Genomic DNA, 23,219 nt, shown 5'->3' on the forward strand with positions numbered 1-23,219 from the left:
GCATTTTACAACAATTAACAAAATATATTAATGCTATTAAATACTTTACCAGAGGTTAAACATTGAAAATAAAATTTGCACTTTTTATGAAAGTGATATGAAATCATATAAAATGCTTCTCTTTTTTTTTTTACTTTATTGATTAAGTACCTCACAATCATTATAACAAATCATAATAATCTTAGTGGTTATAATAAAAGAAAACAAGATGAAGTTAATTACAGACAGCTGACAGTAATATATATATATATATATATATATATATATATATATATATATATATATATATATATATATAATTATTATTTTATTATTATTATTGATTATTATTCTATCGTCTGCATTTCTCTTAAAATGCCAAAAATCAAGTTTAAACTGCAGGTTTTAGTGATAGTAAAGACCTTTGAACAGCAGGGGGCGGTGTGCGCTTTGCATGCTGGTTTGTGATCCTTCAGCGCGCGAGAAGAAGAAGACGAAAACGTCAACAGCTGATCTGATGGTGACCTCGTGCCTCAGTTTCAGCATGATTTGTGTAAGTTAGTTTGATCGGGAAAATCTGAGCTGTGAGTTCAGTCAGTCCGAACATCTGGAGACACGATGAGGACACTGAGGAGGCTCCAGTCCTGGTGTCCTCTCCTGCAGAGACGCTGCTCCTCTCTCTGTCAGAGACCAGCGGTCTGCAGACTCCTGCTCGCTCCTCATTTTGCTCCTGCAGCCAGCTGCTCAGGTGCGTCTGCGCAGCACATCAAGAGGTTTTCTCTGTCCGCGTGCAGGTCCAGAAACAAAGATGACTCCAGCAGCGGTGAGCACGCGGGATTTAACCATGAGGAGGAGGGGGAGGAGGAGGAGGACTTCATAGATGACAGAGAGGTGGAGGAGCTGTTTCAGCTGCAGGTCCCTGCAGGAGAGCATCAGCAGCACAGAGTGTTCATCGTGCACCCTGATGTGAAGTGGGGCAGCAGGAAGCAGCACCTGACCACAGGTAACTACACCTCACAGCACCGTGACGCAGCAACACCTGAGACTCACAAATATAAATGTATTTTATTCACGTTTTTTGGCGTAACATAATGATAGTGATTGGCCAATCTCAGACAGTCAAAAGATAATCCTCATGCGCGGATTTGTTTATACTGATACACAGACCAGGGGTCGACCTTTATTGGTTTTTTAGGGCCGACACCGATACTATTTATTAGTAGTTAATGAGTCCGATATTTGGAACCGATATGCATTTATAATAAAAATGAAAATGTTTTTGTCAATATTTAGATTTTGGAATATAACAGACTGTAACATAAAACTTTGTTTAAATGCTTTTAGCAAATGTTTTCTCAACTTTGAAACTTTCAACATCATATACAGCAACTTTTATTTATTTATTTATTTTAATAAAGTCAAGTGACAATTTAATTTAAAAGACCCAATGTATCCTATATACAAATGTGTACTGCGGCCTTTCTGTTCCTCTTTCTCTCATTATCTTTTATTATTTTGTGCGGTTTTAGATACTGCACATATGTGTGTGTAGATATTGGTTGGAGTTGATTGTCATAATCAGAGAGAGGTTGTCATGGCCTTAGAATATTTTTTAGTATTTTATGACTTATTGTTATTTTAGAAATTCATTACTTTGCACCGGGGTCATAATAAAATCAAGCAAATGTACCCAAAAAAACATTCAGTAAAGAAAAAATAAATAAAATTTGTGCATTTTATCCTATGTGATAAGGAAATCCTTCATCTATAATGTAAGCCACTGGTTATAAATATTTGACATATTTAAAGAAAATACAAGGAAGTAGTAAATGGGGGCAGAAATGTTTCTGCGTCACGGCAGCGGCCCGTGTGACCGTGTGACCCGCTGATTTATCTGGCCTCTCTGCGTGCAGCTGAGCTGATGATGGCCGAGGCCGTGGGGCTGGTGAACACTCTGGACGACTGGAGAGTCGTGGACACGATCATCCTCTCCACCAAGACACCAGAGAAGAAGAGGATATTTGGCAAAGGCAACTTCCTGTCTCTCACAGGTATTTATCCCGTCTGTGCTCGCCTGCCTTAACCCTTTAACACCTGGATCTACATCAGTTTTCTTGTGCTGCATTCAGACGCCCCTCACAAGAATTTAAACCTCTGAAACCCAAAAACTGGTTTGATTTTTTTTTTCAAAAACAACAAACAAATAAAAGATAATAAGCAACTTGGCAAGAAATGTCCCACATGCCATAAAAATTAAAATTATCTGAACATTAGCAGATTATTGGATATGATCCAAAAATGTTTAGATTTTCAGAAAACTATATTTATAATTATATGATTATCTCTGGAGGCCATTTCTTGTTGTTTTTTAAATTTGTTTACTGCTTTCTCTTTTTTTTAATTTCATGTAATTTTCTTGTGACTTCTTAAGAATGTCTTTCTATTTTGGGGGCATTTCTGTTAAATAGCTCGTTTGCTTCTATCAATGTTTTTTAAAAATTAAACCAATATGCTCATGTTTCAAAGAGTTAACTCTTTACAACACATGTCCAAGAAAATCACAAGAAACAATAAAATTATCCAAAAAAAGAAAAGTAAAATAAGAAAAACAAATAAGAAAATGACCTGAAAAAAGTGCAAAAACCCTTTTTTAAAAAAGGGCCTTTTTTGCTGTAACACAATTTTAAACATATAATTATAATGATTGAAATTTAATGATTGAAATATAGTTTTCTGGACATTTTCTTTAGATTTTTGATAATTTTGCATCAACTAGTTTTCAGGTCAATTTCTGGTCATTTTCTTTGTTTTTCTTGCAGTTTGTGTGACATTTCTTACCAAGTAGGTCATTGCATTTATCCTCAAGTTTTTGAAAGAAATCATGAAATTTGCTCAGGTTCGAAGGGTTAATGCGACTCGTGTGCTTTTTTTCACTGTTTAGAGAGAATCAGGAGAACAGCAGGAATCACTGCGGTGTTTGTGAACGTGGAGCGTCTGTCGGCTCTGTCTGAGGTGCGCTGATCTGAAATCGCTCTCTGGCTGCACACAGGAGGGTTTTCACACACTGACGGACATTTTCTCGTCCATTTAGAGGGAGCTCGAGGAGGCCTGGGGGGTTAAAGTCTTTGACAGATACTCGATGGTCCTCCACATCTTCAGGTGCAACGCCAGGACGAAAGAGGCCAAGTTACAGATCTCTCTGGCAGAGATCCCTTTGTTAAGGTGCCTTTGAGCACTCAAAGTGCCCCACCTTTAACATATTTTAATGTTTTTCCCCTCAGCCATTAAAATTTTAAATGTCTCCATGTGATTTAGATCTCGTCTGAAAAATGAAATGGCAAATTTGGATCAGCAGGGCGGAGGATCGAGATACATCGGAGGTTCAGGTAACATCCCTGAACGATAAAAGGCAGCACACACACACACACACGCCTCTGCCCGGATGTTGCTGCAGCTCTGTGATTGGTCCTTACAGGTGAGACTCTGTTCGAGGTGCAGCAGAGACTGCTGAAGGAGCGCGAGATGAAGATTCGCTCAGCGCTGGAGAAACTGCGGAGAAAAAGGCACCTGCTGCGATCTCAGCGCAAACACAAGGAGTTCCCCACCGTCTCTGTGTTAGGATATACCAACTGTGGTGAGAGACTGCAAACAGTTTGAGAAAATAGTTTTCATATTGCAGTGTTTATCTGTTTGATATTTCATTTCATTTAATTTAACCTGAGCAAATTGGCTTGATTTCTTTCCAAAAATATGGGAAGACAGCAGTGAACAATGAAAGAAGTGAAATTAGTAAAAAGTAAAAGGAAATTACCTGAAAATTGGTAAAAAATAAATAAATAAATAATACGTAAAATAAAATTTAAAAAAAAAGAAGTACCCGAAAAGAGAAATTATTTTGTTACACAATTAAAATACGCAATTATGATAATTATTAATATAGTTTTCCTTAATTTTTCCCCAGAAATTTTTCACTAGTTTGTCAAAAATTATTTTCTAAATCTACCAATTTCTTATCGAGTTGCTCATTTTTTTCCTGATTTTTGAAAGAAATTGCACCAGTTTCCTCAGGCTTCAAAGGTTTTATTACGAATAAAAGGTGACTTAAATCTGCACAAGAAAAGTGACGTCAGTCCAGGTCTCAAAATGTTAATTGAATTTACTATAATTAATTTACTGTAATTTTATTTTATTTTATTTTATTTAAAAGGGACACAGCGTATTAATGAACATCAGTATAGAATATTAATGTTAATGTGCCAGAGTTAGCAGGACTGCTGATTTACATCCGTAGTTTCTTGGCTGGAAACAGACAGTAGAAATATTAAGAAAGAAAAACAAGAAAAAATAGAAAACAATAATTACAACCATTCATACATCCTTTATCATCTGTTCAGGTAAAACGACCCTGATCAAAGCGCTGACTGGCGACAGCGGTCTTCAACCCAGAAACCAGCTGTTCGCCACGCTGGATGTCACCGTCCACGCCGGCCAGCTGCCCAGCCGCATGACGGTCCTGTACGTGGACACCATCGGCTTCCTGTCCCAGCTGCCGCACCAGCTCATCGACTCGTTCTCCGCCACGCTGGAGGACATCAAACACTCAGTGAGTACCTGCCGCTCACATTGAGGGTGTTTATTTGCCTCCACGCCGGTGACAGCTGCTGCCGCAGGCATTGTGTTTTTAGAGGTGTGCACGAGCCTCCATATTTGAGAGTAAAGCTGCTGACTTGTCTTTCTCACACTTCCAGGACCTGTTGGTCCATGTCAGAGACATCAGCCACCCAGAGACGGCGAATCAGAAGGTCAACGTGCTGAATGTGCTGAAGAACCTGCAGATCCCCGACAGGCTGATGAACTCCATGATAGAAGTCCACAATAAAATCGACCTCGTTGACAAGTAAGAGAAAACATCTTCAGCTTTGGGAAGATATTAAAAATTCCAGTTGAGATGGAAAATAAGACCAACTTTATTCTTAAAGGCTTACGTCAATATTTGTCAGCTTTTCCCGTGTTTTTGTGTCTAAATAACTGATGGGAACAACAATTTTTTAAATTGCAGTTGGCAGTGATCCATCTATGCACAAGAGATCACTACAGTCACTAACTCTGGTTTGATTGAAATAACTTAACTTAATTTATCCAGTTAGATATGAAAATATACTGGCTCCATGCACGCTTAAATTACTGTTTATTTAAATGAAGTCTGGTGGGTTTGGCGAAAACGATTTTTTGGGTTGTTTCTGGTTTAATAAAAAAGATCTTACTCTTTAACAAGAAAGTCTTTCTCTGTATGGATCTTTTCCATAAAATTTCCAGACTTATAATAACACTTTTTAACAAGCTGAGCCTGTCAGTGGCAAAAACAAGCACTTTAAGTTAATCTCATTAGTTACTTAGAAACAAAAACATGGCAAAATGCAGTCAAAAAATACACAAGTTACCCTTTCTGTGTCATAAAGCCAAAGCTTTACTTACAACACTGAATTTAGGTAATAAAATGACTCATGTAACTGCACTCGAAACAATAAAAGACATTGAATTTAGGAAACTAATTGTAGAAACAATATATAGTATTATATAGTATTATTATGAATGGCATCATTTTTCTTTTTACCTTTTTGTGTGTTCTGTGTAAATACAGTTATAATTATTATTTTATATTAATTTTAGATTATTTTTATTGCAGATTTTATATATACATATTCATATCCTGTTATATAATTTATATTAATATTATTTTAAAAATAATATTTTGTGTTTGTCTCAGCTATCAGTCAGCTGAGCCTGACGTACTGCCCATATCCGCCCTGGAGGAGCGAGGCCTGGGTGAGCTGCGGAAAGCAGTGGAGGAGGAGATTTTAAACTCTACAGGAAAACACATTTTAGATCTGAAAGTCGACCTCAGCACTCCTCAGTTAAGGTGAGAGCTGTTCTTTTCTCTCTTTTTTTTTTAAGAGTAAAAGAAGCATCCGTTAGTTAATGTGCGTCTTCGTCCACAGCTGGCTGTATAAGGAAGCCACCGTTCAGGACGTGCAGGTGAATGCAGACGAAGGCTCGGCCGTCGTCAAGGTCATCATCAGCGCCGCTGCTTACGGACGCTACAGGAAGCTGTTCACAGGCTGATAACAGAGTAGAGAGGAGGGTGATCCTTCATGCTGCAGCGCCAAAGAAAATACTGCTCCATGTGGACCACAGACATCTTTAAAAAGACTGTATGTATTGTACAGTGTATTACAATAATGGAAAATATACATTTTGGAAAGAATAATGTACGTTCTTGTAAACAAATTGCACATTAGAGGAGATAATCAGAAGTAAATACAGATTTTCCTGTCAGAACTCTTTAAGGAACACGCACCCCAAAAATGACCATTTGTAAATCAGTTACTCGCCCTGTGTTCAGTTGAATTTGTGAAGAAAGCTTTAATTTTCTCACATACGTCCAAGCTGTACACTGAAACTGATACTGATTTTTTTTAGGGGGCTAAAATATGTTGTGCTGCGTCCACAGCAGTACAGTGTTGTGGGACAGAGGAGGGGGGCGGCTGGAGTGTGACTTTTTTAATTTAAAATAAATATAAAATACTGACTTTTTAAGTTTTACGTCCCTCACCTAAGCCAAAATTAAAAACACGAGCCCTTCTTCAGTGCTTTCATTTTTTTAAATGCCTGAGCTGTTTTGCAGCACCCCTCCCTCCTCATAAATGACAAACAGTCCCTATCTCAAACCACAGAGGGAGGCCGGTGCAGAAACCAGAAACCAGACTTGGATTATGCTGCACGACTTGTTTGAGAGTTTGTAACAGTTGTTTTGATATAGGTTTGCTGTTGTTAAACGTGGACCCCTGTGACTTCAATTTATCAAAAATATCTCTGTTTCTGGATTCGAGGCATGTGAGAAAAAAGTTTTCTTCACGAATTCAGCGTTACACAGGATGATTAATCGATATAAAAATGGTCATTTGGGGGGTTAAGCTTCCCTTGAATGTATACAAAAGTGGATTTAAATGGACAGAAGTAAAAGAGGAGATGAGGTATACAGTGGCAATGTCAGGGATCAGTGCCCATGGAATAAACTTTTTTTTATCTGACGGCATTTTTCCGTAGCAGTTTTTGGTTCAGTCCAATGACCAGAGAGCAGAGCGGAAGTGGACCCACAAAGTCTCCTGCGATGATGTTGAGGCTCTGGGGGTCCGACCCGGGTACCTGCTCCTCCAGCCAGCTCCTCAAACACTCCCAGTTACTGAAGGTCAGCGTCCGCAGGGATTGCTTCGGGTTCTTGGTGATGTAGTACCGATCAGCTGTCAGGTTCAGACCAGAGACGAAGAAGCCCTCTGGAAAAACGGATACCGTAAAACTTCAAATATAAGCCCAGTGCTTTTTACAAGTCGGGTGTGGCGACATATTATGACAAATGAAGGCTTTTGTCAGTTATAGTGTCGGTCTCGATACCATGCAGTTCAATTATATAGAAGTTCTTTGGATGTATAAAAGCGGGTTTTTGGTTATCAGTTTAGTTTGCTGCTTAGATCACACATACAAATATCTATTTTTAAACTTTTGTCAATATGGACACGCTACACAATGTTAGCTTGGTAAGATTCTCCACAGTTTAATCATTCAGTTAATTTTACTGAAACCATGAGCACCAACAGTAATATCGGCAAAGACGCAAAAATATAGATATGTAGATGCAGAAGACTATTTTTTAAAAGTGAAGGAAAGAGCTGTATTTAATGTTATATATTTAAAATAAATTATTTAAAAAAATTATTAGAATTCTTAATTTTTTTTTTTCCATGCCATTTTTTGCTTTGTATTTTTTGTTTTACTTTATCTTTTTTATTTTAGTTTATTATGCAATTTTTCTGGTGATTTTTTTGTGCTTTTCGCAGATTTCTTGCTTACATCCGGGTCATTTATTCTTTTTTTGCTTGTTAACCTTCTTTCCATGTTTTTTTTTAAATAGCCACTTTTTCCAAGTTTCAAAGGGTTAATTAAATAATTTCATTACCATCTTTGCTGAGCAACAGTTTTATGTAAAAGGAATTCAAATTAATATTAATTGAATTTTTACGGTTATGGAAACTTTATTAATGGAAACACTTAGGTGCAGTGAACGTCAGATATTTGGGCCAAAGTGTAAATGACACCCACCTGGACGTCCCAGGTCTTTGTTCCAGTCCAGGTATCTGATCACTCCCTGTGCCGTGCGCTGGTTGGCCCACCAGTAAGGGATGGCAGGCCACAGCTCCTGATGTCTCGCTGCGATCTGGGACTCGTAGGACAGGACGACCTGGTAACCGGACGCCCACAGACTCCGCAGGGTCAGGACCGCTTCCTGTGGAGGGCAGGTACAGTTAAGTAAAGGCAGTGTCTTTTTATTCCCTAAATTAGCTGTTAGAGGAGAGAATCAACCTTGCAGGGACAGAGTTTAGAGCCGAACAGCTTCTTCAGCGAGAAAATAAACAATTGATGGAGGCTGTCTTCGATTCCCTCGAAGTGGCTGCAAGCAAGAATAACAATCTCCTTTGGGTGAGACTCCAGCCAGGTGGCGACAGACGACAGCGTTTCCTGTAGAGGAAGCATTAAATAATAATAAGCTTTAACTGTATATCACCTTTCATACAAAAAAATGCAGCCCAACGTGCTTCACAACAAAGAAAATACATGCACTAACTGCGTCACATCAAGACATAAAGACATAATAAAATCCTCAATCAAGCTTTAAAAAATATTGTACCCCAATATTATTTTCTACTTTCATTTAGTTTATTTTTTAACCAACATCAGGCCTTATCATAAATATCAAATATTCATTCATTTTTATTTACTACATGCAGTAGATTTTTTCTCTAAATGATCACGTTTAGAAATTATTTACAGCAACATTAATTGTGACAGTCCACTGAGATGAAATAGCATGTGTTTTCTCCATATGCCAAATTTGGTCAAATTTAAAAAAAAAAAAAAAAAGCTCAGAATGATATAAAATAATGAAACAATACAATACATGTTTTTATGCTTTGATGGCTGTGGGATCAAAAATTGCAATTTGAATGGGTTTCAGTGGTGCATTTTTTTTTGTTTTTTGTTTCCACTGTGTATTTTAGACTCGGAGCTGACCTGGAAATTCCAAGATTAAACAAAAATACACAATCTTGCCAAATGTATGCCATATACATGAACACAGCCAAAATTATATATTAAAAAAAAAAGGAAAAAGAAAAAGAAAAATGTGCCAAACAGTCGCTAAGGGTTGATTTTAGGTGATTATACACTAAAGAAAAAATACTTATTAGCAGACAATAGATGCTCTAAATCCTTCACACTGGACCTTTAGGATGATGATACTCACCAGCACTGTTAGGTGTGTGTATATGACGTGTGTGAAGTACAGGTCGCTGGATAAGTCGTTGGGTTTGTGTGCGATTCGGAGATCAAAGTAGCGAATCCCCATCGAAAGCTGCTCCTCGACACTTTTGTCCTGAGAAAGAGCAATTTAAAATAAAAATATCTCTATAATTATATGTTACACCACAGCAAGGCTTTCTCAGTCCCACCTTTCTTTACACCACTCACACCTGTGTCGTAGCCCATTTAAAGATGGCCGGTCTGGTAAAACAGTAGAAAAGTCGATCCAGGAGTCTGAAAGAGTCGGACTCAGACGGGACCAGCGGGGAGTTTATGTCCAGACAGTAACTCATGGCATCGTGGCTCCCTGAAGCAACAGACACGCGAAAAGACAGGTTAACCCTTTACAGGTACCACATACCAACTCTGAACTGGGACAGACTGGTTTCAGGTAACACACACCTTCAATGCAAGCATTCATTTATTCCCTCAAAAGGAATGAATATTTGAATGTCTGTGTGTGTGTGTGTGTGTGTGTGTGTGTGTGTGTGTGTGTGTGTGTGTGTGTGGTGATTGTTTTGTGTGACTGACTATAGACTACAGTCTTGATCATAAAATAATAAGAGAGAGATGGCAAAAGTAGTAATAAAACATAAAGAAGAGGAGGAGGGCGTGCTTAATTAATATTAGGAAACATAAACAGTTCAAAACACAAATGTATTTACAATCAAAGAAGACGATAAATAGTAAATATTCACATTTTAGACAGTGGAATGAGTGAATTATTTACACTTAAATGTATAAAAAAAATGCCCAAATAATTTTAAGTGTTTTAATATTGCGGACCTATTCAATATAACAATAGAATGAATTAGATTATAAATTTAAAAAACTGCAGGGCAGAAATGAGGTTTTTCGAACTTAAAGAGATAACAATCATATAAATTGTTTTTCTGAATTTTTTTTTTTAACTCAGAACTTTTTTTCTGTGAAAACTTTTCTCTGATTTCTATTTTGTTAATTTGGGAAATAGAATGAAATGTTTTTGTTTGTATTTTTAGTGAATGTATTATGCTTTCATAACAAACTAACAACAGACTGGACTTCGTGTGTGTGTCTTTCATAAAATAATAGAAAAAAAATCTCAGTTTTACCTTATGCGTCACTTTTTCCAGTTTTTAACTTATGATCACATTGATCGGGGAGAAATATTCTGCACTTGTGAGTTACATTACAAATGTCGGTGTAAACAGTAAAAATCGGCTCTTTATATTTACCGGGAATGGCCAGGTCAGTCAGCGGGGTGTCCCACAGCTCCTCCGGCAGAGCTGCCATCCAGTCCTCGCAGCTCAGATCCATGTTAGTCCGCAAGACCTGCAGGAGACTCACCGAAACCAGCTCTGAAGCATCGATCCCAGGAGCCTGCGCAGGTTAGTCATCATGAGATCGATCCTGTCCTCTTCCTCTTTCTAATTCCTTTAAACGATCCACCACAAACCAACAGAGAGGAGCAGGAGGAGGAGCAGGAGGAGGAGCAGGAGGAGGAGGAGGAGGAGCGGGAGGAGCAGGAGGAGGGTGAAACTTTGAATTTCCTGATTCTTCCGCAGGTGTTGATTGACAGCTGCGCTACAAAACACAGCTGCACGTGACACTCGTGTGGGAATTCACCGGTGTTTTTTGGGAGATCACTGTGCTTTTCTATGTGATACATATCTCTGAACATGTCAGTCATACCTTGTAATGCTGTAACGTGAAATACTTAGTGCTGTCTGGGCGGACTCGTTGCTATGACGTTGAAAAGGGGGCGGGAAATTCTCAAACAGGAAGTTGGAGTTTCTGAGTCTTTTACATGGGCGTAAAATAGAGAATAATAGGGTGAATGAATGGATGATTTTATATACAGGCCTCTGTGTGTGTGTGTGTGTGTGTGTGTGTGTGTGTGTGTGTGTGTGTGTGTGTGTGTGTGTATTATATATACATATGTATGGATATACAGTATATATGTATATATGTATTTGTATATGTAAATGTGTGTGTGTGTGCATTTCATACATTTTTAGCTAATGCAAGGCAGCTTTGTATAGCACATTTCATACTGTTATTCATCTTTACTTCTCAAAATAAGTATTTCTGTTCTATTTATTCAATCAAAAGTGTAAAATTATAAATGCAAACAACAATTAAATCTTAGAAAAATAAAAGCGATGAGGGTCCGTGTATCATCCGTTCATTAATTATTCAATTCATTCTGGAAAATTAAGAAAAACAAAAACGAGTGACAGTTTATTTGTTTTTCTGTAGAAACGAAATACTGAAGAAAGACATTTATTACATTTCTCATTATCTGCTTAAAAGTAAAAATCAGATAAACAGGAAACAAAAAGAAAATAAGTCAAATTTACGTTGTTCTTTTTTAATTTTTATTTATCTATTTTCTTAATTCAGAGTGCATCACTCTGCTGCGGCCCCCTGCTTCACGTGTGTGCCATCAGAAGAGTGGTGCTCAGAAGTGAGGACATGATGATGCAGAAGATTTCAAAAATATTCATGGTATTACCACAATTAAGGTCCAATTCAATCCCGTGTCTCTGCCAGTGTCTGCTCTTCTCCCATTCTCTGACGGTGTCTCTGCCGGTGTCCCCGCTGGTGTCTGCTCCACTCTCATTCTCTGGTGGTGTCCCTGCTGGTGAACGCTCTCGTCCCATTCTCCACCGCTGTCTCCGCCACTGTCTCCGCCGCTGTCCACTCAGCCCCCATTCTCCGCTGGTGTTTTCACCGGTGTCCCCGCCAGTGTTCCCAGTGTTGTCTGCTCCGCTCTCAATCCCCGCTGGTGTCTCTGTCGGTGTCTCCAAATGTCTACTCCGCTCTCATCCTCCGCCGGTGTCACCGCCGGTGGAGAATATAGGGTGAGTATTGTCAAAACGGGACACTGGCAAAATGGGCCAGTTAAGCTTTGCAATGATTTATATTTTCAAGGAATACACTAAATAACCCAGTACCAGTGTCTATGCATTGCTTGACAAGTATATGATCAGAAAACAAAAGGTCACCCGGATATGACATCATATTTGTATTTGTATATTTGTTAATTTTTTCTTTTGCATATTGTAGTAAAGTGATATCATGTTTGGAGCTCAGACGAGTGGAAAATTCTGTAAATTGTCCAAGAACGCAAATTTTCAAATTTAACAATACTCACTATATATACATATTTTATGGGCACCCATAAAACTGCAGAAAAGGGGACCTAAACTAACATTAAACATTGTCATTATAATCACATTAACCTCCCTGAGTGTCGTCATGTTGTTTACTTCATATAAATCCAGAGATTCTTTATGATCTGAATTATCTGGTGTGACCTCTAGTGGGATCCTCCAGTAACAAACGAAGTACACTGGCAAGTATGTAAATGATTTCGCTCTCCATGTGAACGCTCTGTTGGGCTATCTCCAGCCTTACACAGCTTAAACCACCCAGGTTAACAGCAGGCGCTTATATGTGAATAAAAGCATTATTTTCTTATTTTAAAAAACGTGCTTTGTGGCTCTTAAAATCATCTAAATAATGTATCTTTACATGAATTATTTGCCTGTTTTACACCATTGTTTTGATCCCAGAACAGCAGAGTTTCAGACAGATGATGTAACATTAAGTATTGTGATGGGGCGTAAAAGCATTGAACACAAACTACAAAGGGGACACAAAAGCTTTCCCCCCACATTGTGACCCTTTAGGGACTCCATAGTTTGACAATCCCTCCTGTTGAAAACACAGACACGGTCACTTCTTTTGTGTTATTGAAACAAATGCCTTTGTAAGTGGAACAGGCATCTTAAACTGAGACATTTCAACATTTATTTGTAGATTTAACAGTCAGTGATGACGTGATTGTTTAAAAATGCTCATTTTTATTGGAAAAGCTCATCTCCACAGGCACAGCGGTGCAGCATTATTTTAAAACAAGGTTTAATAACCTTTTGGCTCAAGTCAATTATAAGTAAAACAGTCAAGGTTGGGTTCATGCAAATAAGATTTCCATGCATTTTGCATAAGTTTCATGTCTTCTCTACATTCTCTATGGATAAATACATGTGTTTTAGGTGATACATTTTAACTACGTCTCAAAACTTGCTGCCCACATGTCATGATTATAAAAGTTTGTTACCTACGTTACATCCACATGTGCTAATTGAATACATTGTTTGTGCTTACTCGTCTAAAATGCCTACGTCAAGGTGAGATTAGTTGTAATATTATTGCTCTGGTCATCATAACATAAAACTGCTTGCTGACTCGTGGAAACTGATACAGTACATTGCATAAATAGTGAACTGAATGTAAACAAACAAGTGCAGGTAGAAACAGAGTCTGTTTTTCGAGCAGCTTAAAGACTGAAATATACATTTCACTGCCTCCAAATAAGTGCATTTAAATTAATAATTCAAGTACTTTTTCTGTCACTCTTAACAAAACAAGCTCATTTCATGCTGTGGTTCACTTTTTTTTGTAGAATAATGCAAAATGTCACATGAAAAGTCACGAGGACCATTTCAGTAGTTTCTCATTCAGTCTGACGACAGTCGGTACAAAGTGGCTCTCTGTGATAAAGTCCCCAGCGATGATGTTGAGAGAGCCGACTCTGGAGCCGGGAGTCTGCTCTTTAACCCAGCTCAGCAGCGTCGGATACGTGGACATCACCAAGTCCTTCAGGGACTCTGTCGGATGTGTGCAGATGTATTTCAAGTCCTCCGTCAGATTAATTCCTGTGACGAAGAAGCCCCCTGAAACACAAAATATGCACAATATTTATGAGTGCTGTAGGTCTGATTACAGAGTCAGTTACAAAAGTAATAAATCATCCATTAGCTCATTTAGATTACCTGGTCGGCCATGCTGTTTCCTGTGTTCAAACTCCTCGATTAGAGCCTCAGCTTTACATTTGTTGGCCCACCAGTAAGGAATGTGTGGCCACAGGTCACTGTGGCTGCTGGTTATATTGTGTTCATAGGACACAATCACATTGTGGCCTAAAGCCCACAGGTTTCGAAGAGTTAAAACCTCCTGAAATCAGCAGAATAACATAAAAACTTCATTTTCTCTCAAGCATGCTCTAAATTACATTCAAAGTATTAGACTGGTGTTATTCTATATTTTTCATACTTTCAAAGAAACCCATAAAAACACCAAAACCAGATTTCTTGTAATTGCTGTTATTACTCAACCCATATACCAGAAAAAAATATGTTTCTGCAACCTGTGATTACATTACATTTGCATATTTCATAGGTTTCATATCAATGTTTCCAGGTGAAAAATCACATCATCTTTTTTTTCTTCAGTTAAAATGCAAAAAAAAACCATGCCTAAATGCTGACCTATAATATCACAATTACAATATCTGTCAATATTATTGCAAAGTGATTTTTAAAAAATTATAATTACTTTTATTTTTTGCATATTTGAACAGCACCAGCTGGCAGGAAAGGTTCCCACAACATTGGCGTAAACGTTACCGACAAATATCACTTAAAATAATGCTCCTTTAAGGTTAAATGTTGACTACGACATAAACTGCAACATTGTGAGGATGTTTTGGTGATGGTGAGAGGTGACAAATCACAGAATGTTCTGTGAAAAATGTTCCCACAATGTAACATGAGAACAAAGTAATAACGTTTTTAAGCAACATTCAGAGCATGTTGTTGAGGACTGATACCATATTTAGAAGAAAACCTAATGTATGACATGTAAAAAAAAAAACAAGCCCATACATTTTTAACATTTTTTTGTGTTTACAGAGAACGTTATCCTAACTTTGAGAAGAATGTTCTGAGAACTAACAGAAAACTTGCTTGAAACATTACGGGAACCTGCATTATAACATTCTAAGAATGTTTTTAGAACCAAAAATTTTAAGCTTGAGAAACATTGCGTTGGTTGCATTGCAACATTCTCAGAACATTTTAAGAACCAATAATTGCTAGCTGGGGTAACATGTTACAGTAATAACATTAACAGTAACAAGTATTGTAAAGAATAACTAAAAAAAACCCCCAAACTTCATTAATAATAGGAAATTACCACAAATACAAACATCTCATTAAAACCTTACTTTTTTGTGAACGCCTCCTAATTTAAAATCCAGCAATTAATCACATCCCTGATTCTTACTTAGAAACCGTTGCGCGGCGCGCGCACGTCTCAGAACAGCGAGCTAACGTTAGCTTGGCGGATGTAAACCGTTAGCATGCATTCACCGGCTGGAAATTATTAATTTCATTACATACTTTCCGGGAGGCAACGAGACGAAAACATCGTTTCGCGAGGCAGCGGTACTAAAACTTCTTCAACTGCGAAAAACAAGACCATAAACCTCCTGAAAAACCGATTATAGCCGACAGCACGACAACCAGAAGCCCCAGGAAATACACCCCACCAAAGGTGAGCCCTCCTCGGCCGCAGCGGACGGCTGTAGCCCTACTCTAGATACACAACCAGAACTGGATTTTAATGGTTGACAACAGGCTACAAGCGACAATGAATGGAGCTTGTGGCTGGATATGTGGTGGGTGAATTTTGAGTAACTCCATTATGGTCGCTCCGTCTTTCAGACAAATCTTTGGGAAAATCCCGGTCACAGGCAGCAGAAGACCTCCAGGTAAGAAATAACACAAGCTAACATTACCTAGCTTTAGCTGCACTTAAACTGAAAGAGATTACTTTGACTTTCACAGAGGTGCAAATGCAAAGTCAGATTTTTTTAGGCTAAAGTAAATCACACAATTACCAACTTTGTGGGGGTGTAATGAAAAAGTAATGTAACGAGTAGTGTAATGAATTACTATTGAGAGCAGGTGATCAGTAAAATAATAATGTCACTTTTAAAAAGTGTAATGAGTAAAGAGATCACACATTACATTTTTGAGTGACGAGCCCACCAAGGTCAAAGGTATGATATTATATGTCTTGGGGTTTTTTAAAACTGTGGTCCTTGCTAGATGTCCACCGAAACTAGTTTTTCATGGCCGATATGGCTAGCAATTACTGGTACTTAATGAGACCGGTAACCAATATTTGGGACCAGTACGCATTGACAATAACAATGAAAATATTTCTGTCTAAGTTAAGTATTTGGAATATAATAAAATCCAACAGAAAGCTTCGTTTAAATGCCTTCATTAAATGTTGAATCAAAACTGAACCTTTCAACGTCATATAAAAATAGTTCCCTGAGGTTTTACAAAGAAAAAGTTCCTCTTATGCTGACACTTTCACACATGGGCATCATTAAAATAAAACGCTGATACAGATAATCAGCAAAATGCCAAATATTGGCCCCAATAATAATCTGTGGACTCTTAGTCCTTGCATATATAATTTCAATTGCGGGGCGCTGTAGTTTTTTTTTTTTTTTTAAGCAAATGTCACTTAAACAATAGTAAACAGCATATTTGTTGGAGACTGTTTACACATTTGGGTTTTCATGTGCAATGTTTCAAGAGGTACCTTAGATTTTTTTTTTTTTTTAATGTTAAGGGACTATTGGTTATTCATGAGAGGGGGTTCAGGGGAGAAATGCTATAAATGGCCACCTTTTGTATTTATTTAAATACCGTCAGCATCCCAAAACCCACAAGTGATTTGGAAAGACAATTTTTCTTTTAAAATCTCCAAAATCACACCATTTATCATAGACAAAAACAGTGAAATATGGTTATTAATGGTGGCGGGAGGTCATGCATTTTCTCCAGTCACTAAGGGGGGATCAGAGGAAAATATCTGAAGCTCCAGAGAGGGTCATGATATAATAAAAACCCAATGTCCCAACCACCCTCTTACTCAAATATCAGTCATGCACAATTCCTAAAATAATTGTACTTTTAAAAGTTCAATAAAAAATGTAAATACATGTTTGATAAACAACATTGTATATTCAGTATTCCCATTTTCAATGATATCATTATTTGCTGTAAACTGCTGCCAGAAATCATGTTTATGTTATTGAAAAAAGTTTTACAGTCGCTGCTGTATTGAGTATTTTCAGCAGGATGGTGTAGGTGCAGGAGCACAGAGAAATAAGTTATCATGATTTGGGTACACAGACAACACTTCTTAGTAGGATCAATCGTCTCTTGGTTTTGGTCTTTCCATGGGATTTATTGACAACAGGAAAAATGTAGATTACAGACACTCTTATATGAAACTAGCGCTTAAGTTTTACCGTTTTTGGACAGAGTTTGGAGGTGAATGTGTTGCGTATGGTCGTAAGCAGCAGCATGTGGAGCTCCGGGCTCAGTCCGAGGAAGTGGCTGAAGGACAGGATGAGCACCTCTTTGGGATGAGCATCCAGCCACTCTCTTATCTCCATCAGAACAGTCTGCCAGGAAAACACAAGTTAGTCTGCTTCTACAGCTGTACTCTGTAATGAAATGCACAATTTACAGCCTTATTTGAAAAGCTAAAAGCTCACGTGAAACTTGTACCACTGCCAGGATCAGATATCCGGTAGGACAGGATTTTTGGTTGTCATGCATGGGTATACCATAGGATGGAAGTCTGTAACAACCTGCCAGATCTGTTCTGGATAAACAAGATATTTTTCCCCTCACCACCTGCCAACTCTCCTTGAGCTCTGCATGAGGAGCATTCAGATTTATCATACAAGAATATTCTCAGTCTTTTTCTGTAGCTGAGCTGAGTACCATAGAGATATCATGGAAATGCTTGCCTGTTGATTTTGTCCCAGTGGGCCACCTACACTCCACCTGCTATGCGAGGATGGCAAAATCACATTTAGAAGGAAATGTGGCTGCTTTTGTTCCCACTAGAGCCACAGTGAAAAGATTTATAGAAAAGTGATGAAGTCCTGAGTAAGAAAACTGCTGCAGCACCCAATACACTGCGTTAGTATTAGGATTAGAAATCACCACAGACCCCGTGATACGATATGATCACAATATATTATCACAATTATATATAATATATATTTAAATGTGTTGCAGTATGCTGAGTATTGTGATAAAATGTATTGCGATATATTTCTTTTCTGTAATTCTCTTTTTATTGGTTTATATAAATCCTGCCCCACTAGCATTTTATATCTATATTTTTCAAGATTGTATCTAAATTAGAATTTCCAGTATTGTGACAACACTATGCTGGGTTTTATATTTGAAAGTGTCTCCAGCTCCACGTGATTATTACCAGCAAAGTTAATGGTACACATAAGAAAGGGGCTTAAAGTGTTGTTACATAATTTTTAAAAGAGGAAATAACGCCTGCTTCCTCTTAAAAATGAAATGTTGAACTCAAAAGCAACAAAATGCACCCTTGTCTGTAATAACCTGTAGTTTATGGTGGCAAAGTTTAGACTGATATCATCAATATCCTTTAGCATTTATTATTATCCTGTAATTATTACTTGTGGCCATGATGTTCAGTAACATTTTAAAATGGACATGAATAACCCGTTTATGATTGTGTTTTTGGAGCATTATTCTTAATAATAATAATGCCGTTTTCCCACTGAAATAACAAAAAAACATACAAAATTAAAACCATTATGTAGATGTTTGAGTTTTTTTTTTAGGTGACAAAACATTTATAACAAATTTAATAAAAATCTTAGAAAAGCAGAGGTGGGATGATTTAGTATCTCACTACTGTGATAATTGTTTGCTGAGCATGGTTGTACTGTTCTTTATAGTTATCTTTATGGTTATTGTTATGGAAACAGATGGCCTTCACAGGAGCATAAATACCACTGTGTTATAGTGGACGTGTGTGTGTGTGTGTGTGTGTGTGTGTGTGTGTGTGTGTGTGTGTGTGAGTGTGAGTGTGAGTGTGCTGTTGTTACTTCACCTCCACAGTGAGTGTTGTGTATACTCCGTGGTAGAAGTACAGATCGGTGGAGCTGTCATTGGGCCTGTGTGCGATTCTCAGGTCACAGTATCTGACCCCACAGTCCAGCTGCTGCTTTATAGTGTACTCCTGCAAGACAGGAGATGCAGAATTTATTATGAGGGCTAGCTTTAAATTATTGTTATTATAAATGAGTAAACAATAACCTGATGTGTATTTTTAGGATTTCTCACCTGCGTTATCGCCCATTTGTACACAAAGGGGCGAATGAGAGGCTTCATGTATTTGTCCAGCTTTTGAAGCATGTCAGGCTGGGTGAGGTCAACAGGGGATCTGTCATTCATATCCAGACAGTAGGTTATTGCATTGTGGCTGCCTAATTGGGGAAGAGATAATAAACATAAGTCATTACTAGACATGTGACTGCTTTATGTAATAGTTTTGGTGGCACTGAGAGCTACTGCAGCTGAAGAAAATACATGCAAATACACAAAAGACACGCAAATGAGCATGGGCCACCTCAAACAGAAGCTAGAAAACAATCTGTCAAAGAGTTAAAGTGTTGTCAGCTGGAGAGACCGAGGGCGGTTGTAACAGCTATTGGTTTTGATGTTATTACTCAAAAACAACTTACTATCTGGATTAGGGATGAGAACTATAAACTGATGATCGATTAATCAGTTGTTAAGACTTAAATCGAGTATGTGAAATTTATTCGATAGGCTCCGCAGTGGCACAAAAAGCAGATCATTTTTGATAAGACATAGCTGCTTTTCCCATCAGGATAGAGGCATGAAAAGCACCTGTTTTTCTGAGGCATTGCCGTGTTTCCTGCCGGATTAATGACGCAAAATTTGTTTTTTTTACCAAGACATTGCTCTGTTTCCTGCTGCGATGGCACAAAAAGCGCTTGTTTTACTGTGACATCACCACTTTTCTAGCGGGTATTGTTCCCCTAGAACCACGTATTTTAAGCCAAAACATGATCTTTTCTAACCATAACCACGTGTTTTGGCTTTTTTAACCACAGCATAATTGGTCTGAAGAAACATACAATACAATCTGGTGATGTTGCACAGTTGCCCCTGGTCTCCCCTACGCTAAAACCACTCACACAAATCTACACTGTCAACACTCAGTTAACAACCTATTCATCCACACCACGTCCTGCTGTTGTTTGGCAGCCTACCTGGGATGGCCAGGTGGTACAGTGGGATGTCCCACAGGGCGCATGGCAGGTGAGACATCCAGCTCTCCATGGGCAGCTCTCCCAGACGCATCTCTCTCCCCACCGAGGACATGATGAGCACCGGCGTCTGCACCCCGTCAGTGAATACACATATAATGATTATTAATGATGCTTCCTATTGTGCAACATCGGCAGTTTAATGGCATTGTGGTTTGTTTTTATTGACTATATATAATGAATGTGCACGATGTGCCGAAAACTTGACAGACAGTAATGCGAGAGCTGTTTATACCACACTTACTTGATCAAACTGCTGCTCCCTCCACCCGCCAAACCAGCCGAACCACCCAAACCACCACAGAGGGCAAACACGACGAAACTAAAGCTGAGGGCGCGTGCCTGCACAAATCCATCCTAAATCGCGTGAACATGTCATGGCTGCACATAAAACATGAATGATGTGATCCGGAGATAAAGCGTGGCCGTGTGTCCCTCCCAGCAGCTCTGTCTGGCTACCTTTTACACCTGCATAGCCCGGGATGACGAGGACGGTGGGCCCGGCGCATCGTAGCTTCAGTTATCGATTATCCATTTCGATCGAGTATCCACCGTGTGACGCGCCGGCTCAGGTGCATCAGCAGAGAGTGAGCTCCTCGGTACGCCGGCAGTCTGTCGGTCTCGTGAGGTGCAGCAGCGGCAGTGCGCGGGGAGGGCGGCGGCACCGCCTGCTGACAGATCAGCAGATGCAGAGAGGCTCTCCTCTTAAAGAGAAACGTTACGGAGAAAGAGTGGGCAGAGATGTGCTGATGCTCCACCTGCTCTCTGTGGCTGGAAACTCCCAAACATACTGCAGCCCTGCTCCGGCCTCTAGCTCTCATAAGTGATGTCACAGGAAGTGTTTCCCAACAGCTGGAAATGCCACAACACCTGGTGATACGTCACTGATAGGTGTGGCCAGAGGTGCTCAAAGCATCTCTCTGGGAGCTGGTAGCATTTAGCTTTAAGCGTTGCTGTGTTGAAGAAGTCATGGTGCTGTTTTAAAAGATAGATACAGTCATCATATTATTTACATCAGTTTGAACTTCTGTTGCCCAGTGATACTCAACTCATGTTCAGCAGGCTAAATCTGGCCCCCAACCATTTTTAGTTCACAATAAAAATAAAGTGATTCACGTTGGAATTTTATTTTTGTACTTAAAGTATACATAAGGTGCCACAGTGCATAATAACAGCATCAAAATAGTTTGTTTATTAAAAAAAATGTCATATGGAGGATCCCCTTTATCACCCTAAAATTAATGAAATGTCCTAAAATCCTTGAAATGCCCTCAAATTAGTGAAACCTCCCAAAATACGAAAATATCTAGATCTTAGAAAAATCCCAAAATCCTACAAACATTCTAAAGTATAAGAAAAATGTCAAAATCCTAAAATGTCCTAAAATCCCAGAAATGCCCCAAATCTTAGAAATTATGTAAAATCTTAGAAACATCCTCAAATCCTAGAAACGTCCTAAAATAGGAGAAACATCATACATTATGAAAAACGTCCTAAAAACCTAGCAATGTCCCGAAATCCTTGAAATGTCCCGGAATCCTAGAAACATCCTAAAATATGTGAAACCTACTAAAATAGGAGAAACACCCTAAAATGCATGTTTGAAAAATTAGGTTTATTTTCTGATAGTTCTCTGTTTCTTTAATTGCATTTTGGATAGTTTTACTGCTTCAGGCCTCATAAAGTGATTGAAATGAAGGGAGCTGAAAAGGAAGCATCACTTTTTGACTGCAGTTACCTTAAAGGGTTACAATGTTGGTGATAACATCTGTGTTAGGAGGTGAGGGACTTCTTCATTCTGTAAAATGTAAGTAAGATGTGTACAGGCAGACTAAACTATATTTAGCTGTTGTAATATTTTGGTTTGAGATGCCGTCCACATGCAACGTGGCAGCTGTCTCTTATCTTAAAAAGTACCCAAAAGGTGTAAACAGGTAATGATTTTAGAACTCTGACCTTTGTGCTAAAACAGACTTCCCCAGAGGATATTGATTCAGTTGTTTGTTTGTGATAATTTGGTTGGTCAGGTCTTTCTCTGCTTCTTCAGCAGGTCAATAAACCCTGAAACAGCACAAACCAGTGTGGTGAAACTAGACAATCTGCCTGCAGAGCACGTTAAGTCCGACCCTGCTGACTTTGGATCAAACCAGACCTTTCCCTGCTCTGCCTTTCTCTGTTAAATGCCTATTTCATAGCACATATTTTGGCATGTCATCAGTGAAGGCACAGATTTAATTTAGCATTAATAATGACTGCATTTCATTCAGTTTAGCTACATGTACTCACAGAGTCTCAGAACTGTACATGTTGCCTCGCTGACCCAAATAAAGTGTATAGAGCCGTCATTTATTACTGTTTCTTTAACTGCTATGAAAAGGCAACATGTCTGCTGTGAAAAAGGACACATAATCTAAATATAGCCAATGTACTCCACTGTACAACACACTGTGTACAGTGGTGCTTTTACTTGCTAAGTATAGAGTTGCTGCCATCTAGCTGTACTTACAAATAACTGATATGGTGCAGTACCACTACAAGTACTCTACTGGTAGTAATCAGCCATTCATTATCTTTTTCTCTCCTCACTCCCAGTTAGAGTCGCAATGGTATAAGATTTTCATGGTGCAATGTCTGTCTCATAAATGTCACTATTTCATGGTATTACAGAATTATTATTATTATTATTATCATTATCAGTTACAATGACCCTTAAAGGAATGAAAACAGAAGGGTTAGTTTTCATTCGAGTGTATTATCACTAGAATTAAGACTTGAA

At 38.5% G+C, this 23,219-nt stretch overlaps 3 protein-coding genes and 1 long non-coding RNA gene across 4 annotated transcripts; 2 read left to right on the forward strand and 2 right to left on the reverse strand.

The window, feature by feature from the left end:
• The first annotated feature begins 442 nt into the window (after positions 1–442).
• On the forward strand, positions 443–7,070 carry gtpbp6 (GTP binding protein 6). Its single transcript, XM_088078040.1, has 10 exons — positions 443–982; positions 1,893–2,030; positions 2,921–2,991; positions 3,071–3,201; positions 3,295–3,365; positions 3,455–3,613; positions 4,374–4,582; positions 4,728–4,876; positions 5,747–5,899; positions 5,979–7,070. Exons 1-10 carry the CDS (start codon positions 598–600, stop codon positions 6,100–6,102), a joined length of 1,590 nt encoding a protein of 529 aa, XP_087934166.1. The 5' UTR covers positions 443–597; the 3' UTR covers positions 6,103–7,070.
• plcxd1.2 (phospholipase C, X domain containing 1, tandem duplicate 2) lies at positions 6,180–11,215 on the reverse strand. Its single transcript, XM_042483745.2, has 6 exons — positions 10,611–11,215; positions 9,564–9,700; positions 9,338–9,466; positions 8,398–8,553; positions 8,137–8,320; positions 6,180–7,313 (listed from the first exon to the last, which is right to left on the reverse strand). Exons 1-6 carry the CDS (start codon positions 10,690–10,692, stop codon positions 7,063–7,065), a joined length of 939 nt encoding a protein of 312 aa, XP_042339679.2. The 5' UTR covers positions 10,693–11,215; the 3' UTR covers positions 6,180–7,062.
• A 2,009-nt stretch (positions 11,216–13,224) lies between these two features.
• plcxd1.1 (phosphatidylinositol-specific phospholipase C, X domain containing 1, tandem duplicate 1) lies at positions 13,225–21,234 on the reverse strand. Its single transcript, XM_042512303.2, has 7 exons — positions 20,688–21,234; positions 20,387–20,513; positions 19,431–19,573; positions 19,198–19,326; positions 17,558–17,713; positions 14,217–14,397; positions 13,225–14,117 (listed from the first exon to the last, which is right to left on the reverse strand). The coding sequence occupies exons 2-7, from the start codon at positions 20,496–20,498 to the stop codon at positions 13,873–13,875; spliced, it is 966 nt and encodes a 321-aa protein (XP_042368237.1). The 5' UTR covers positions 20,499–20,513; positions 20,688–21,234; the 3' UTR covers positions 13,225–13,872.
• On the forward strand, positions 14,404–23,002 carry LOC148189613 (uncharacterized). Its single transcript, XR_015776672.1, has 3 exons — positions 14,404–15,777; positions 15,948–15,994; positions 22,491–23,002. It is a non-coding gene; the product is annotated as an uncharacterized LOC148189613 (long non-coding RNA).
• Positions 23,003–23,219: the final 217 nt, after the last annotated feature.

This window comes from Plectropomus leopardus, chromosome 5 (assembly GCF_026936395.1).
Source record: "Plectropomus leopardus strain MGB_pleo_1.0 chromosome 5, ASM2693639v1, whole genome shotgun sequence".
NCBI lineage: Eukaryota > Metazoa > Chordata > Actinopteri > Perciformes > Serranidae > Plectropomus > Plectropomus leopardus.